The sequence below is a fragment of the Silene latifolia genome, chromosome Y, assembly GCF_048544455.1.
Source record: "Silene latifolia isolate original U9 population chromosome Y, ASM4854445v1, whole genome shotgun sequence".
Lineage (NCBI taxonomy): Eukaryota > Viridiplantae > Streptophyta > Magnoliopsida > Caryophyllales > Caryophyllaceae > Silene > Silene latifolia.
In genome coordinates, this window is record NC_133538.1 from 272,126,479 (window position 1) to 272,142,752 (window position 16,274).

The 16,274-nt window shown below is 35.9% G+C and overlaps 1 protein-coding gene across 1 annotated transcript; it reads right to left on the reverse strand.

Annotated features, from left to right (window-relative positions):
- Window positions 1-13,030: 13,030 nt before the first annotated feature.
- LOC141630667 (uncharacterized) lies at window positions 13,031-15,646 on the reverse strand. The gene is made up of 5 exons (XM_074443440.1): window positions 15,529-15,646; window positions 14,766-14,953; window positions 14,400-14,682; window positions 13,980-14,221; window positions 13,031-13,540 (listed from the first exon to the last, which is right to left on the reverse strand). The coding sequence occupies exons 1-5, from the start codon at window positions 15,644-15,646 to the stop codon at window positions 13,031-13,033; spliced, it is 1,341 nt and encodes a 446-aa protein (XP_074299541.1).
- Window positions 15,647-16,274: the final 628 nt, after the last annotated feature.

Genomic DNA, 16,274 nt, shown 5'->3' on the forward strand with positions numbered 1-16,274 from the left:
GGAATTAAATCAAATTTTCATTTTCAAATCTTTAAAAATAGGTTAGGTTTGAAGAAGTGACATAAACTTTTAAGAATGAATCGAAACTGGTAGCTTGAAAGTTTAGAAGTTGTACAAAACGGAAAGTAACTTAGATAGCATAGAAACAAAGTATGTTAAGAGAGCTCAAACTTAAGCAACAAGAGAGCTATAATGAATTTCATAGGGTAGAAATTGAAGTCAAAATTACAAGGATGTCAAAGATAGAGTTTCACAAGATACAAGTGTCAAACTTAAAGGAGGAGCAAGATGAAGCGAGGAAAGGAGGTATGAATGGTAACGCTCATGATCAAGGAGAAAGGGAAATTAGACAACAAGGAAACGCCAGATACTCAAATCTCAAACAACAATGTCATCACTCCACTAAGGAAACATAAGCAACATGTCAGGGTGTGAGACTAAAAGAGTCGAATCATAAAGATAACTAGTTAACAACCAGTAAGAGATATTAGAATTAGGAAGGTATTCAAGACAAGGAAATAACGAGTAAACTTTTATACTTAAGAATCAAATCCAACCAAGGTATGAACGAAAGGGAGGAAAACGATTAAAGGTATGAAAGAGGATTTTAAGGCTTAAACCATACGCTTCCTAAAACTTAAGGTTCTCTCTAACAAGGTCACGTCTATTAGGGTATTGTACCTTCATGACAAAACGACCAAATCCCAAACAAGGGTCAAGGTAAAATAAACGTCATTAAGGGGTGATAAATCGGTTAGATACTTCTTCCACCTATCTTATCACATATTAGGATTTCCCTAAATCAAATCTACCACTCAAGTATAAAAGCATCTCTTTATCTCAAGTACTCGACACAACCTCAATGTTTTAAAAACCAAAGAATGAATTGATAAAGACTTCTCAACAAAGTTCTCAAGGAACAACTAATACCAGATCACATTCCCAAACTATACGGGATTGTTAACATCTAAAAATGGGTTTTCTTCCAAATTCATATCCTAAACTTATCTCATGTTTACTCCTAAGGCGACGACGCTCAACCTACTAAGCTTTCAAATCCCAAACATAAACAACAAAGCCAAGTTCTATAACTTTAATCACATAGGCAACTCATTCCTAACACAAAGAATCTACCAATCAATTATACTCACTTTGTCAAGGAACTAGGTATAAGAATCACTAAGTATGTCTCATCACCTTACCTAAGTCTTTCTAACATCACATCCTCTCAAAACCAGGATTAAGGGTTAGACACAAACAATCTCCTCAAAAGTCGAATTTTCCAACCAAGGTCAACATTCCTCACAAGAAAGAGTACTATCTAATGGCGTTAAGGGAGGATAAGCAAAGAACAAAGGACAAGTTAGGAGTAGAAGCGTAGCTTTTAAAGTAAAACAGAAGGGAGTTTAAAAGGAGGATAAGCACCAAGAGATTAAGAATAAGGCGAGATACAAAAAGAACGAGAAACATCTTCAAGGAAGTAGAAGCATTCTTCAAAGGTTGAACAAATCTTCAATCCTCAGCAATCGGCACTAACTCTTGATCTTCGTAAAACATAAGTGTCCTTTCAATGGAACAGAGATACTCTTGGCGATCACTCAAGAACATCAATATTCCAATTCAAAGACATAAAAATACATTTTTACACAAACAAATGATAAAACTAATTATCAGACGTCTCCAATAACAAGCTTTAACACTAATTGACGTTAAAACCAGTGAAAAACATTAAAATATTTTCAAAACCTTTAGTTCAAATTTTTTTTATAATAAGGGTAATAACTCCATTAGCTATAGATAAGCTCACGGTCATTGATCCAAGAACGCAACAATTATTAAATGACAATCAACAAACAGGTTAGTACCTAACAAAGAGCAAACACAAAGAGACTACAACATAAGGTCCTAAGTCTACCCATCTTACCCATCTCTCAAGTTTATTATTTTAAGGTCAAGTTATTTATATTGGGGTGCACAAACGTGCGTCGGGAGCAAATATGCTCTGATACCAACTGTGACACCCTCATTTATCGCGGAAATGTAAACACGTAATTCTAGAATAAAGCTGCATGGATATGTTTGTAATGGGTTCAATTTGGGTAAAAACCTGTAATTTTTAAAACCTGAACCTGTTATAAAAATATCCAAATGGGAAGGTGTCAAACATGCAAGGTCCAAAATAAATCTCATGATTGAAACATCGCTAAAGTCGCGAAACAAAGTTATACAACCCAAATATGAGAAAGGGAGACATATGTCCCTAAAATGTATGTGACATAAAAAGTGTTTAAGGGTCACAATAAAATAAAACCAATCTAGGTTCCAAGGTTACTTTGCTCGCTAGCTCGTCCTTGTACCCCATATATGCATCACCTACCTGTCATTCGCATTTTATACAAATACGAAAGTCACAGTCAGTGGGGAGTAACTCCGAGTTCTCCCAGCCACGAAATGTCATAATTAATATAACATGTAAACATAAGAATATGAATATGAATAACACATAGCCTTAGCATATAGATGCTAGACAATCGTGCTTATCATGTGAACAACAATATAACCACACATAGTCCTAGCATGTGAATACTAGACCGACTCGTACTACACTATCATGTGAATCACATAACATCCAGGAATCCAAACTCTATCAACCATAGCCGGCTTGCATCTCACCTTCTATGATTCATAGAATCATCAAACAAGAAAGGGCAATATATCAAAGACAGGCATAAGTTCTTAGTACGGTCAATAGTCACTCTGTAACTCGAGTCTATACCACGAGGTAGGGAAGGTAATCGAACCGGTATCTTGGCTCAGAGGTTTTATCAAAACTTGGCCAAGACACAACACAACCCTAGCTTAAAATCTGCGCAGACCTAGACATGCGGATACACACCACCGCACCCAAGACTCACAATTTTTCTAAAACAAAGTGAGTACCCTAAGGAGTCCACCAAAGGGTTGGCTAGTACTTAAGCTGACACTTACTCTCAAAATAAGTAACGAGGTCATGCCCCAACTTGGATATAAACCCACCAAGTCAGGAACACAGAGGCTATTAAGCAGTGAACATACACTCGTCAAAGACTATAATGACCTATCTATGATGAAGGCCGAAATACTCACCTAGGACCTAGTCTCAGCTAGTCCCAGCTTGAATACTTTAGCCCACACCACACAAGACAAGTAGGATACCCAATTAACCATAAGAGGGGCAAAGAGTCCAACTTACCAACATAAATGCTAACATTCTATCATGTGAAAGGCTATATAAATGTCTATTCAGCAGACAATCCAACCATATCCTCAATGTCATCAATAACCAAATTATAGCTAACCATCAATATCATAGTCCATGAGAATAAACTACAATGGCTAAAGGCAAACAAGACTCAAGCATAAGGCATCCAAAGCATCCAACAACCAACATGTGAAATGATAATTACAAATATCAAGGCATAACATAAAACCTCCAATAACAACCAATCTTAGCTCAAAGACAAACCCTTGACCCGAGTCCCGCGACGGGTCATCGGTCAAATCGAGGCTGACCGGTTTAAACCTAGTTTGACCAAACTCGTTCGGTCAACTGCCCATTTCGTAGTCTTTGCCTACTTTAGCCCAAATCATAAAATTTATCACAATATAATTCTCATGCTATTTCTAATTTCTATCATGTGAAAAACGAAAGTAACACATTATCAATCACCTAAACACTTAACAAACAACAGGCACAACATTAACTACTAATGTGACATTAATTCGTCGAGTAACTCGGAATAGTTACCTTACACTAGCAAAGAGACAAGTAATAACTTGAGAAAGCTTCTAAAACCCAAAATTACTCTTCATCTTCAACCACATATGAGCCACCTAAAATAATTATGTGAAAGGACGATATTAACGAATTATCTTTATATAAAATATGAGACGGAAATTAATTTAATTAAATTTTAAATAAACCAAACTAGCGTCAAAACAATTTATGGACACGGCTCAAAAGTTATTATGACAACCTCAAACTCGGCCTAACCACCAACTACACATGGCCTCAAACTCGTGACTTAGCTAGGCCACGGCCAGGCCACAGCTAGGCCACAGGGAGTCCGACACGACCACCACCCGACTACCCATAGCCACCCTTCACCCTAGTTCATAACCTGGCCCAAAAATCAGTCCAAAACAGAACCCAAAAGATGCCTAAGTTCGACCCCAACTCCAGTCCTCAAATGCAAAGTGAAAACCCACGATGACGGCTCTCGTCCCCGCCCAAAACAGTACCAATCGTCCCCTTAAGACTCCATTCTCGCGCCTAAAAACAAGTCCTAGCCGAGCCAACTAAGTCAAGCATTTAAAACGGTTTTAGAGCGGAAATCCACAAGTATAAAGCAACTCAAAAACAGACCCTAAAGACTACAAAAATCGCCCAACACGAGTCCAAATCGGTTCAAAACAATCCCTACATGTCGATATACACCGTCTCAACTATAAAACACACCAATTATCACCCAACACAATCCATACATGTCAAGATACACCATCTTAAATATACCACTTACTAGCTAGCATCCCAAATGATCCTAGAGGTCAAGATACACCGTCTCAACTATCTCCACATATCAAGATACACCGTCTCAACTATACAACTGACTAATTAACATCCATAAGGATCCCTATATATAATTATACACCGTCTTAATTATAAAACAGACTAACCAGCATTCGAAATAAACATATTTTACAAGTATTATTGAGTAACCTATCATTGTTACCTTTTTCCGATTGAACTAATCATTTATGACTAACAAATTTTCTACCAGACCGTCTATCTCAGCACCTACAACCGTCTTATAATAAATAAAGCTGAAAGTATAAATTGGGTTTGTAAAAATACATGACGAAAATGAATGTTACTTACATCGGAATGACGAGAACGACGAGAGGAACGCTATGGAACAAAAATAGTTGAAAACGGATAAGGAACGAAGCACCGACGTCGATTAACAGATCAAATTTTGAAAAGGAAAGAAAAAAATCGCTTTAAGAAGAAAAAAGAATGAGAGAAGAAGAAAGGAGACGTGAAAATGGGGAGCAAACTTGCCGCTCGCTATTTATTATACGTGACGTTTCTTCATCGTTAAGAAACTTCAATCGTTATTATAACCGTTTCGAGTTAAATTTAACCGATTTAAGTAAAAGTTTCAGTAATAAAACGGAATCAATAATAAATAAATTTAATGAGTGAAAATAAAATAAACTCAGCTAGTTAACGTAAATAATACAATATCACTTGAATTTAATTATTAGCGATTTTTACAAAACTAACGGATATTAATAAAAATTGCTAATTTAGTGAAATAAGCTCAAAATAGCTAATTGGACGGTTTTGTTCCCAAAATTCATCTCGGGTTCACTTAAAACAACTTTCATAAGGACTCGTAAAGAAACGGAAATTATTAAATAAATAAACTCGAACTAATTTCAATAAACTCGAAGTAACTTTAAATAAACTTATTAATTTATTAAAATTAACGTATCGAATTATCATGAAATTAATTAATTAGCTAAGCATATATATATATATAAATCGTTAAATGATGTAATTAAATTCAAAATAGCAATTAAAAGAATTTTATCCAACTTAATAAAATACGGGGTGTTACACTTGCTGTGGATGTCTTTGACCTTGCTCAATATGTTGACTCGGTCAGCGGGTGCAGAATATGCCCCATCAATTTCAAATCTAGGTTTTTCATAAAATAACAAAAGATAATCATTCTCAAAATATCCTGGCCAAAGATAGATTTTAAATGAATAAAATATAAGCCATATTTTATGAAAGAATCACCGAAAAAGATTAAGTAAATTTTTTACCAAAATTCGGTTAATTGTTATAAAGAAAAATGGAATATTTTTCACAATATAAAATATCTTTTCAAAGAGTAAGAATTTGTTTGGAAAAAACTAAATCTTAATATATCTTTATGTTGAGAGATTTCATAATATCTTGTAAACAAGATATATCAAAATCTTTCTTCAAAAGATATACAAGTCTATATTTAATCCTAGCAAAGACTCCATAAAATAAAACGAGATATTATAGTTTTGAGATAACCAAAATGAGATAGAAAGAGTTTTAGAAAATAATTAAAATTCGAACTTACTGCGGGTCCTGAGGATACAGTCTCCTCAATTGAGGATACCGTTTTCCGAAGATATAGCAGGGTTCTTCAGAACATGAGGTAACCGTTCCCTCGACTGAGGATACCATACCCTCAAGGTCAGTTTTACTTTGTGCATAGTTCTAAGATACTCTTTTACATGATATGTCCTTAACCTATTTCTAGGACTTCATGACGATCTCATAGATGTTATATTTTTACGTTGATTATCTTCATAATACGCTTCTCTTGAATCAAGCTTGAGTACCTAAATAATAAACACTACAAAACATAATACGCTTCTCTTGAATCAAGCTTGAGTACCTAAATAATAAACACTACAAAACATACTAAGTGATAAGTGCTTATTTTACCTATATCTTATATAGTTTTTCGCGGTGTTTCTATATTAGTTTCCGACATTTTTAGTCTGTTTTACATAATATTTTCTTCCTAAAGTAGTTTACTACGATTTTGTTACTTATTTAAAGGATGTAGATTTTTACACGACAAAATGGCCAACGTGATAAATGATGGACCGATAGAAAGCTTAATTATAGAGTTAATTGTCCGAAATACAGTGAAAATCATGCAAGAAGCAATTCAAAAGAATACGAAGCTCCTATACAAGTTTCCATGCTCATGAACTAATACTTTTTTTAAGCAATATGGTCTATTATTTATTTGGGCTTGTTTTAGTACAAGCAATTTTTTCGTGTTCTATAAAAACACATCTCCCCACGTGAGTTAAGGGGGCCTGGGGTTTTATTTATTTTTTGGCACAAATTGTTTAATAGGACGGTCTCTTATCATAAGACCGATCCAATTAGACAAAAGCCCAAGACAATGTAATTCAATTATAGTAACTGACATTTCTTTCATCTTATCTCCTACTCATTTCTCCGTCTCTCTCTCCCAAGTTCATCTGAATCATCTCACACCTCTCCCCACAACTTACCAGTTTCACAAGTTCATCTAACTGCTTCACATAAATACCACAAACTATATTGATACTTTTTAGTTTTTAATTTGAAAACTCGTACTTTAAATTTTGAGCGACTTTCTTTTAAAGCCCACGGTAAATACGACACTTCAGTTCTAAAACTAGGATATTAACTTTGAGAACATTGTATTATAAGTTACAAACTTTGGACTAAAAATTTAAAATTTTCAGTATAAAACCATGAGTATTAAAATTGTAATCACACTTCACATATAAAAACCATATACTAAAGCTTGGAAGTAAAGAATTAAAGTTTTCAACATAAAACAATGAGTATTTAAATTATAATTACTTCTCAAAACCATTAATCAAAGCTTTGAGTATTGAATTGAAGTTTTCAATATAAAAGCATGAGTAACCTTTAATTAATGATTGAAAGTATTGAATTATTTGTAAAATCTGAAAATCAAAAGATCATTTTCAAACCTATATCGAGGTAGTGGTAGTTGTTGTCGTCGAGGGGTCGTCGGCAATGATTATCAACGATCTTCATCTTTTTCTTCAATTGATTGGTGAGAGAGGGAGAGGGAGAGAGGGCTGAAGGAACGTGATTGGAACGATAATCATGAAGGTGGCGTAAACATAGTAAGGAGGAGGTGGTGGAGGCTAGGGCGTGGCCATGAAAGCCACTTGAGAAGATGGAATAATGAGATCTAGGGAGTTGTGGTGGAAGTTGGAACCGTGGAAGACAATGAAGTATATGAGAGCTATCAATTTTTTATTTTTTATTTATTTGATTTAAACTCCTTTGTTTTGGGCTATTTTCACTATTAGGCTCGTCCCATGCTATAGGACGGTCCTATAGGAGAGTTACTGTTTTTTTGGTATTGCATTGGATTTGGACACTGGCTTTACGTAAGTAGGAATTAGATTTAGGTTTTACGATGGTATTGTATGTTGGAAGGCTTCGACCAAGATTTTTCTTCTGTTCTTTCTTTATTTCCTCTAAAATACAAGACTACGTTCTTCTTTCTTCTTTTTCCTTCTTCTTATTTTTATTATTCATTTTATTATTGTTATTTCCGCTAATTCAATTATGCATAGCTAAGTTTCCTTGCTAGGATTTAGGGGAGCCATGGTTGTATCACAGTCTTAAATATGTTATTAGATCTGTTATAATTATCACATCTGTGTTGTTAATTGTAGCTATTAATTTTGATTAATTGGTTAAGTGCACGTAATTGATTAATTGAACCGGTGAACTCTGACCTAAGATCAAAAGCCTGGTGAGAGTTAGACCGTTTACAAAAAATAGAATGCCCTAATAAGTTGCGAGAGCCCATAAGAACCATTTTAGGACGAATAGCGGACCGAGAGGACCTTTTCACTACCTTGAAGACCGTTTTATGACTGATCTTCGACCCTTGCCTTGACCGTTGTTTACCGTGGTGATCCGATATCCTAGCTCTTTCTCCTTATATTTTTAATTTCATTTTTTAGACTCTATTTCTCTTTCCTTCAATACTTTTAGTTTAGCAACCAAACAAACAACCCCCGATATTTTTACTAGACAGACTATAATTTAGCAAGTAGATCATTTTAGTCTCCCTATGGATACGATCCCGACTTCCTTTACTACATTAGTTTAGGTTCTGTTGGTTATCTTTGATTAGGTGTGCGATTAACCGTATCAAATTTTGGCACCGTTGCCGGGGAGACGGTTTTGATTAGTTGCTTGTTATTTGTTTTTGTTCTAGATTATTTTTTTTGTATATATTATATTTATTTGTTGATTTATTCTCCACCGTCATGACCATATTTTATTTCTCACAATTCGCAAATGAACCCTTGCATATTTATTAGAATAGACTTGAGGCTTTTATTAATCATTTTATTTGTCAACCTACTTTTCAACTTGATATTTGGGAGGTGTGTCACATAATTTATGATGGGGTCGATAATGCGACACGGGCTAGAACTGAGAAAACTTGTGAAGGGATGTTTAATTACATGCCTTAAGAGGAGCGTTTGAAACTCCTTAAATATTTAGCCCGAAACAGCAGTTATAAGTCTGAGATGAGGTGGAATGCTGGAGTGGCGAAGATTGAGGCAGAGCTTAAAAAGCTTATCTATATACTAGCTTTAGATCAAAACGAACATGGTAATCCATGTGAATTAGATACCAGAGTTGATCCCCCACCCTCAGTTGACTATGTTTTGAGTGACTCGGTTACGTCTATTAGAGATGAAATAGACCTCTTTGACGATGATGATTATGTATGTGTGCATAACCGTGACTCAATCTATTTGACTTTATCATCTCACAAAGAGGAAATGTGTGAGTCTTTCCCTTCTGAAAAAGATGATTTGTTAAAAGAGTTTTTTTGCGAGCTTCTTATTTTAAGCCATTTGGATTGTAACCCATGTTTAGAGGTTTCTGCAGGTGATTCTTGGCAAACTCAAGTGGATGATTTAGAAGCGGCTCTTTTAGGTAATGGGTACGACACTCTAAGCCATGAGCTAGGTAAGTGTGAGAGTCCTTTGAGCCAATTTTCTGAAGGGTCTGATAGAGTTTATGAGGAGATCTGGAAGTACGGTAGGATAATTACGATGATTTTACGGATGAACCACATGAGCTCATTGATCTTGCTTTTAATGAACTCAAGGTGAATCCGTTACTTGATGAAAAAGATGGAGCATTAACAAATATTGGGGCGAAAATTGATGAACACTGAGTTTTTTCCTTTGGAAGAACCTCTTGTGCCTTGCATAAATGATCATCCCATACTCTCTAATTGGCCTAAAGCTAACAAAGAAGATAGAACAAAACATAGAGATGCAAAGAAAAATATGTTACATGATTATGTCTCTTTTGTTTTCGTTTTATCGTGTCTAACCAGTTTCTATTGTCACTTTTCCGAGTTTCATGTCAGAGCCTTTGATCAACTTCTAAGAGCTTTGAGTGCTTTCACTTTTGAATACTTTCATTTATTCTATAATTTTGTGTGTTCTAAATTCTAGTGTGTGTGTGTGTGTGAGGACAAGGGACTTATGATTTCCGAGGTGATGTGCAGGTATAGTTTGCTTAATTTCTGAGTTTGTCGTAAACAGATGTAAAAGATTACTATCGGAAACGAGCACTGGAAACGAGAAGAAAAGAGACTGTCAAATATTAATTAAATCGACCGACTGACTTTCAATAGTCAATCGACTTAATATCTCTTTCTCAAATTCTCAAATTTTGTTCCTATCCTCCCCTTATATAAAAGTGAGGATCATTCACTACTATTCCTAATGAATAGTAGTGAACAGTCCAACTTTTTGGGCGGGTTGGTGTGGGATTGCTGCGGTGGTATATGCCCTTTTCAGTTCGAGTCTATTTCCTTCTTCTTGGGCCTTTGCATTTCTTCTTCTTGGGCCTTTGCATTCCTTCTTCTTGGCCATTTGCACTACTCTTTTACTATAGATGTCTCTTCTTGGGACTTGTCACAGCATTGCTAAGAACCATTATTCTAATCATCATCATCATCACAAATAGCTTTCACAAGATTATGGGAATTTCTTCATTTTCGGTTTTGATTCAACTAATTTCACATTGCCTTTGCTTGAGATTTGTTTTCGTTTTTTGTGTGTAGACAACAACATCGCAGTTCAGCTCGAGATCATCACCGCACTTCAGATACAGGTTTTATTCCTATCTCACTCTCATAGTTATTTGATGAGTTGTGTTAATTTTGTTTTCGGTTGAATTTAGTGTTCATTTAGTGTGTATTGTGGATAATTTCTTAAAATCGAAGTTAATGTATTAAACAACTAGTTGTATATACAATTTATTCTATGTAGTTGAGCTTTGTTACAAACTTGTCGAGCGTTATTAACAAAATTATCGAGCTATGATACAAAATTATTGAGCTTAACAGAATAATGATTAAACTTAATAACTTCGTAAAATAGCTCAATAACTTGTAAAATAGCTCAACAACTTTGTGTAAGAGCTCAACGAATTTGAGGTGGTTGTACTATGCTATTATACAACTGGTGGTAGGATAGTATTTGTGTTAAAATCGTTTGTATTTAGTGTTCAATTTCCCCCCTTTTTATCATCAAATCAAGGCTTCTGGTTCTTTATCTATTTTGGCTATAAAATTATAGCGAGCTTGGCGACGCTTCGACAAATGCAGGACAGCGACTTGCAACACCCCAGGTTGGTTTGACGATTTTTACATTTGAAATTGTGCCTCTGATTTCAGTTTGACATATCTTTGTTCTCTACCGTTTAGAATTACTGTATTGATCTTCGTATTCTGAATTTATTGCTAATGTATCTTCTTTTTATATCTTGAAAAAATCAACAGCGCAGTATGTCCATGGTGGATTAATCGAAAATGCAAGGAGATCTTCCAAATTCGGCGATGGCCTCAAATACCAGGTAAATATCATCTCCAAAACCCTAATTTAAATTTAATTACTTCATCTTCTCAAATAGTTCAATTCATCATTTATTCCCTCATATCTTTCAAGCAACATATATTTTCAATGTTCAAGCCGACATATATCACATCAGTTTCATCGCTTGTATATACTTTCGCACTCGAAGAAGAAAATGAATTCTCTATTTCTTTTCAATTATGTGAGTTCAAATTTTATTTGATTTTGTTGTATTATATCCATTTTTGTGAGCATTTTAGAGGGAAATGAAATTATGAATTTGCGAGGATTTTGATTAGGTGGGTTCCTTTTTGCTTGCTTTGCCGGAACTGGGTATAATTTAAAAGTTGAATATCTTCTAATTTGGTGTGTTACTTGTCAGAGATTTTGAAAGTGAATTCTCCAGGAAATGGGTTATTGAATTTATGAGGGTGGGATACTTTTAACCGATTCTGAATAACATGGTGATCTGCCTTGTTGGGGCTTGATTTATCCTCACGAAAAGGATAGTTTATTAAGACTATTTTTGCGCATGTCTTGCATCACAGTAATTATAGTAATATTTGTACAGATGATGGTAATAAACATCATGATTATGGCTTGCCTATTTGGCTTTTTTTTTGTCAAAGTAAAAAGATTACCAACTATGCTATGGACTTAGCAATAGTATGAGCAATCTTATTCAAATATCTAGGACAGTGACTAAGAGAAAAACAGTGACACGATAAAGTAATTGTCGTAAGACAACGGATTGTCGATTTTGCATCTTGAGCTGCTTCCGCAAAACTATTAACCTGCAGGACCAGATTCAAACAATCAGAAGCCATATCCAAATGCCAAAAACCCTGAGAAGTAGCATCCACAATAGCGGCCTTATGTGCCATAGCTTTAGCTTGGATTAGAGATTTCGCCCAAAAGGAGGAATGACCAAAGTGAAAGATAGAGCCCGAATAATCCTGAAAATACCATCCCCCTATAGCTTTGAAATTTATTTCAAAGTAGCATCACATTTGATACGAATGAAAAGAGTCGGACAAAGCTGAGGACCCAACAATATATAAGCATAGTGGTTGATGATGATTGAAGAACCCTCATGCTCAGTAGTGTCCAAAACCTCCCTACTCGACACCCGACCATGCAGCTGATTCTGAACCCGAATATTGTTATCAGTATCAACACTAATCAAGCGCATGATTCCAAGAAAATCAGGAGAACAGTTTTGAAAAATGGTTTTATTTCTCAAACACCATAACTGCTACAAGGTAGCAATAAAAGCAGAGACGGCTGAAATATAGTCATCTGATTTCTTGAGAAAATGCAGCCAATTAATAATCCATTGTTGAATGGGAATTGACTTGCCAGAATGACTCCGGATACCCAGGGGTGACGCAAACCAGATACGGGCTACAAAGGGACAATCTCAAAAGATATGACACAAAGATTCAACACAGGGTGGGTCAGAATTGCAAATCGAGCAATGAAGATTCCATTGAAGATCTCACTGCAAAGCTTCTTTACCACAAGGCAGAGTGTTAGAGATAATCTTCCATAAGAAAACCTTCCATTTATTAGGGATTGGTAAAGACCATAAATTCCCTTTGCAGAAATCTTTTGAAGTAGAGGACAAACGAGTTCTATCCTTAATCGTAGCTCGCAAATCCCACATTTTGGCGAAGGTAATCGCATACGCACTTTTGATAGAATACCGCCCATTACCAGTCCACTTCCAAAAGAGCTCATCTGTATCATCAACAGAAGGAGGCAAAATGGATAAAATAAAAGGAAGCGCCTCAGTACCACATATAGCTGTAATCATATTAGCATTCCAGTTCCCATTAGCATGTTGAAGGGACGAGACTTGAAGAGGAGGTTTAGCCAAGGTCTCAGTTGCACTTAACTTGGCTAATTGAGTAAGGGAGCAACCATGAATCCAATTATCTCTCCATATATCAAGAGTAGAAGGGCATCCAACCTCCCATGCCAAATTATCCTTTAGAAACTCAGCACCCTATTGAATGCTACGGCCACCCCAAGAGAAAGGTCCTTGCTTACGAAGATCCGTAGTCATAAAAGTTGCCTTAGTGATCAAATTCTTACCACCAAGAACACGACTAATAAGGGACAAAAGGTTGGTAACAATATGCCATCCTATCCTGGCCAATAGACTTTGGTTTAGGAAATTGACATTACGTATACCTAGGCCTCACATGGACTTAGGGCAGCTAGTAAAGAGTTTACTGCACCAATGGATATTCTTTTCTGCTCGGCAACCACCCCACCAGAATTGTGAAATCAAAGAATTAATTTTTAAGCTCACACTTACCGGCATACGAAATGTTGATAGAGAATAGATGGATAGTGAGGATAGAACAGAGCAGATAAGAGTTAATCGACCAACAGTAGATAGGAAGCAAGATATTCTTCCAACCTAGAATTCGTTTACGGACCTTTTCAATGAGGAAAGCAAAAACCTGACGTTTGGATATTCCAAAATTCGTGGGGAGTCCCAAATAACGTCCCAAACCATTACATGAGGGAACTTTAAGAATTCTAAAACAGTCTTCCATAAATTGTAGAGTACAATTTGGGCTGAATGAAATAGCGGATTTGTCAGCATTGATAGCTTGGCCTGAACTACAACAATACATTTCCAACAGGTCACGAAGTACCCGACAGGACGTAATATTAGCTTCCATGAAAAAAATTGAGTCATCAGCAAAAAGTAGATGCGAGATGGGGGGGAGCTGTCCGACATATTTTAATTCCCGTTAGCAAATGATGTGTCTGAGCGTCAAGTAGCATTTGAGATAGCACCTCAGTACACAATGCAAAAAGATAGGGCGATAAAGGATCCCGTTGACGAATACCTGTATGAGGTTTAAAAGCTTTCCCAGAGGAACCATTAATAATAACTTCATAAGTAACGGACTGGACGCAATTCATAATCAAACAGATAAAAGAAGGCGGAAATCCCATATGAGTTAAAGTAGCCCTAATGAAATTCCATCGTAACCTATCATAGGCCTTACTCATATCAACTTTGAGAGCCAAGGATCCCTTCTTAGTTATTGAATTTTTTGATATGTGATGAAAAAGCTCATGAGAGATCAAGATATTGTCAGTAATTGATCTGCCTGGAATGAAACCATTCTGATATTCACCCACAAGTGTCGACATTAAAGGTTTCATCCTATTTGAAATGCATTTGGTGACCGCTCTCATAATGACATTACAGAGACTAATAGGACGATAATGGGTGACCTTCTCAGGACAATTATTTTTTGGAACCAAAATGATAGAGTGCTATTTAGCTCAGATGGGATAAGGCCAGAATTTAGCATAGCCAAAACCGCATCAGTTACCTCAGATTTAACGTGAAACCAATATTTTTGAAAGAAGAGGGCAGGAATACCATCGAGACCTGGAGATTATGTAGGTCCAAGTTGGAAAATAGCTGTGCGAACTTCCTTCCTTGTGAAAGGCATAGACAATTTATCAGCTTGATCATTATTCAACTGAGTAGGAGCTTTTGGAAGAGAGGTTGAAACTTCTGATGGTAGGATTCAAAAGGCTTATGAATAATCGATGCTTCGTAGATGTCCATAAAATATTTCTCGAAAGATTGAAAAAGATCGTTTTTCTCAAAGGACCAAGAGTCATCTTCCTGTTTGATCCCATAAATGAAGTTCTTCTTTTATCATTCCCTAACAGTATTGAAAAAAAATTTGGTACAAGAATCTTCTTCCTTTAGCCAGTGCAGTTTTGCTCGTTGCTTCCAAAATAATGTTGCAGCCCTATTAAATTCCAGAAATTTGGCATGACAAACCTCATAGCCACGTTCATCCTTCCCATCAAAAATTTGCTATAACTCCAACCCCAATTCTTCATCAAAGTATGTCCATTTATGTGTCCATTCCTTTCTTTTTGCTAACGTCCATGATTTAAAAGCCCCACGGATTCGTATTAATTTTTTCTGCAAAATAGAAGTAGGAGAACCTCTATCCTGTGTAAACCACGCATCCTTAACCATTTGAAGACAATCAACATAATCAAATGTCCAAGCTTCTAACTTGAAAGCCTGACTCTTGTTGTGATTCAAAAGATCTGTATCCATGATAATGGACGCATGATCGGAGCATTGAATAGGCAACTGTAAAATACCCGAATCAGGAAAGATAGAATACCAATTTGGGGAGCACAGTCCTTTGTCAATATGTTCATAGATATGGGCATCACCTATTCTATTATTACACCATGTATATTTAGGTCCCTTAAAAGCGACGTCCGATAATAAATTTCTTGCTTTTCATTCCGAAAATACAGAAGCACCAAAAATAGGTCCCTAACTGCTCCCTAGTTTATCATCCCTGAACTCGACTTGATTAAAATCACCCAAAATAAGAAAATGTGAATCCAATGAGGTGATCCATGTTTGAAGTCTTTCCCAAACTGCAGCACGTTTAGATTTCTCAGGCTCACCATATATGCAAAGAAGATACCAGAATCTACCAGGGCATTCATTAATTTTCAGGATTACAAAGTTTTGACACTTAGTAAGACAAGCAATATTCCAAAAGGCCTTCCAACCAATCCATAGGCCGCCCTCGGTTCCAAAAGCATCAACACCTACGACATTATTAAAGCCGTAATGGCCAAATAAAGATGTTACAGACTCGACACAATGCTTAGTTTCTGATAGGAAAATAATAACATACATATTGTTATTATAAATCATCGCTCTA

Excerpts from the sequence above, each read along its gene's own strand:
- LOC141630667 (XM_074443440.1), bottom strand. The coding sequence starts at position 15,646 with ATGGATACAGATCTTTTGAATCACAACAAGAGTCAGGCTTTCAAGTTA. Across the intron at positions 14,222-14,399 it reads AGCTTTTAAACCTCATACAG|CTAATATTACGTCCTGTCGG; the intron begins GTATTCGTCAAC and ends TTTTCATGGAAG. Across the intron at positions 13,541-13,979 it reads TTGCTTTCCTCATTGAAAAG|GGTGCTGAGTTTCTAAAGGA; the intron begins GTCCGTAAACGA and ends AGCATTCAATAG.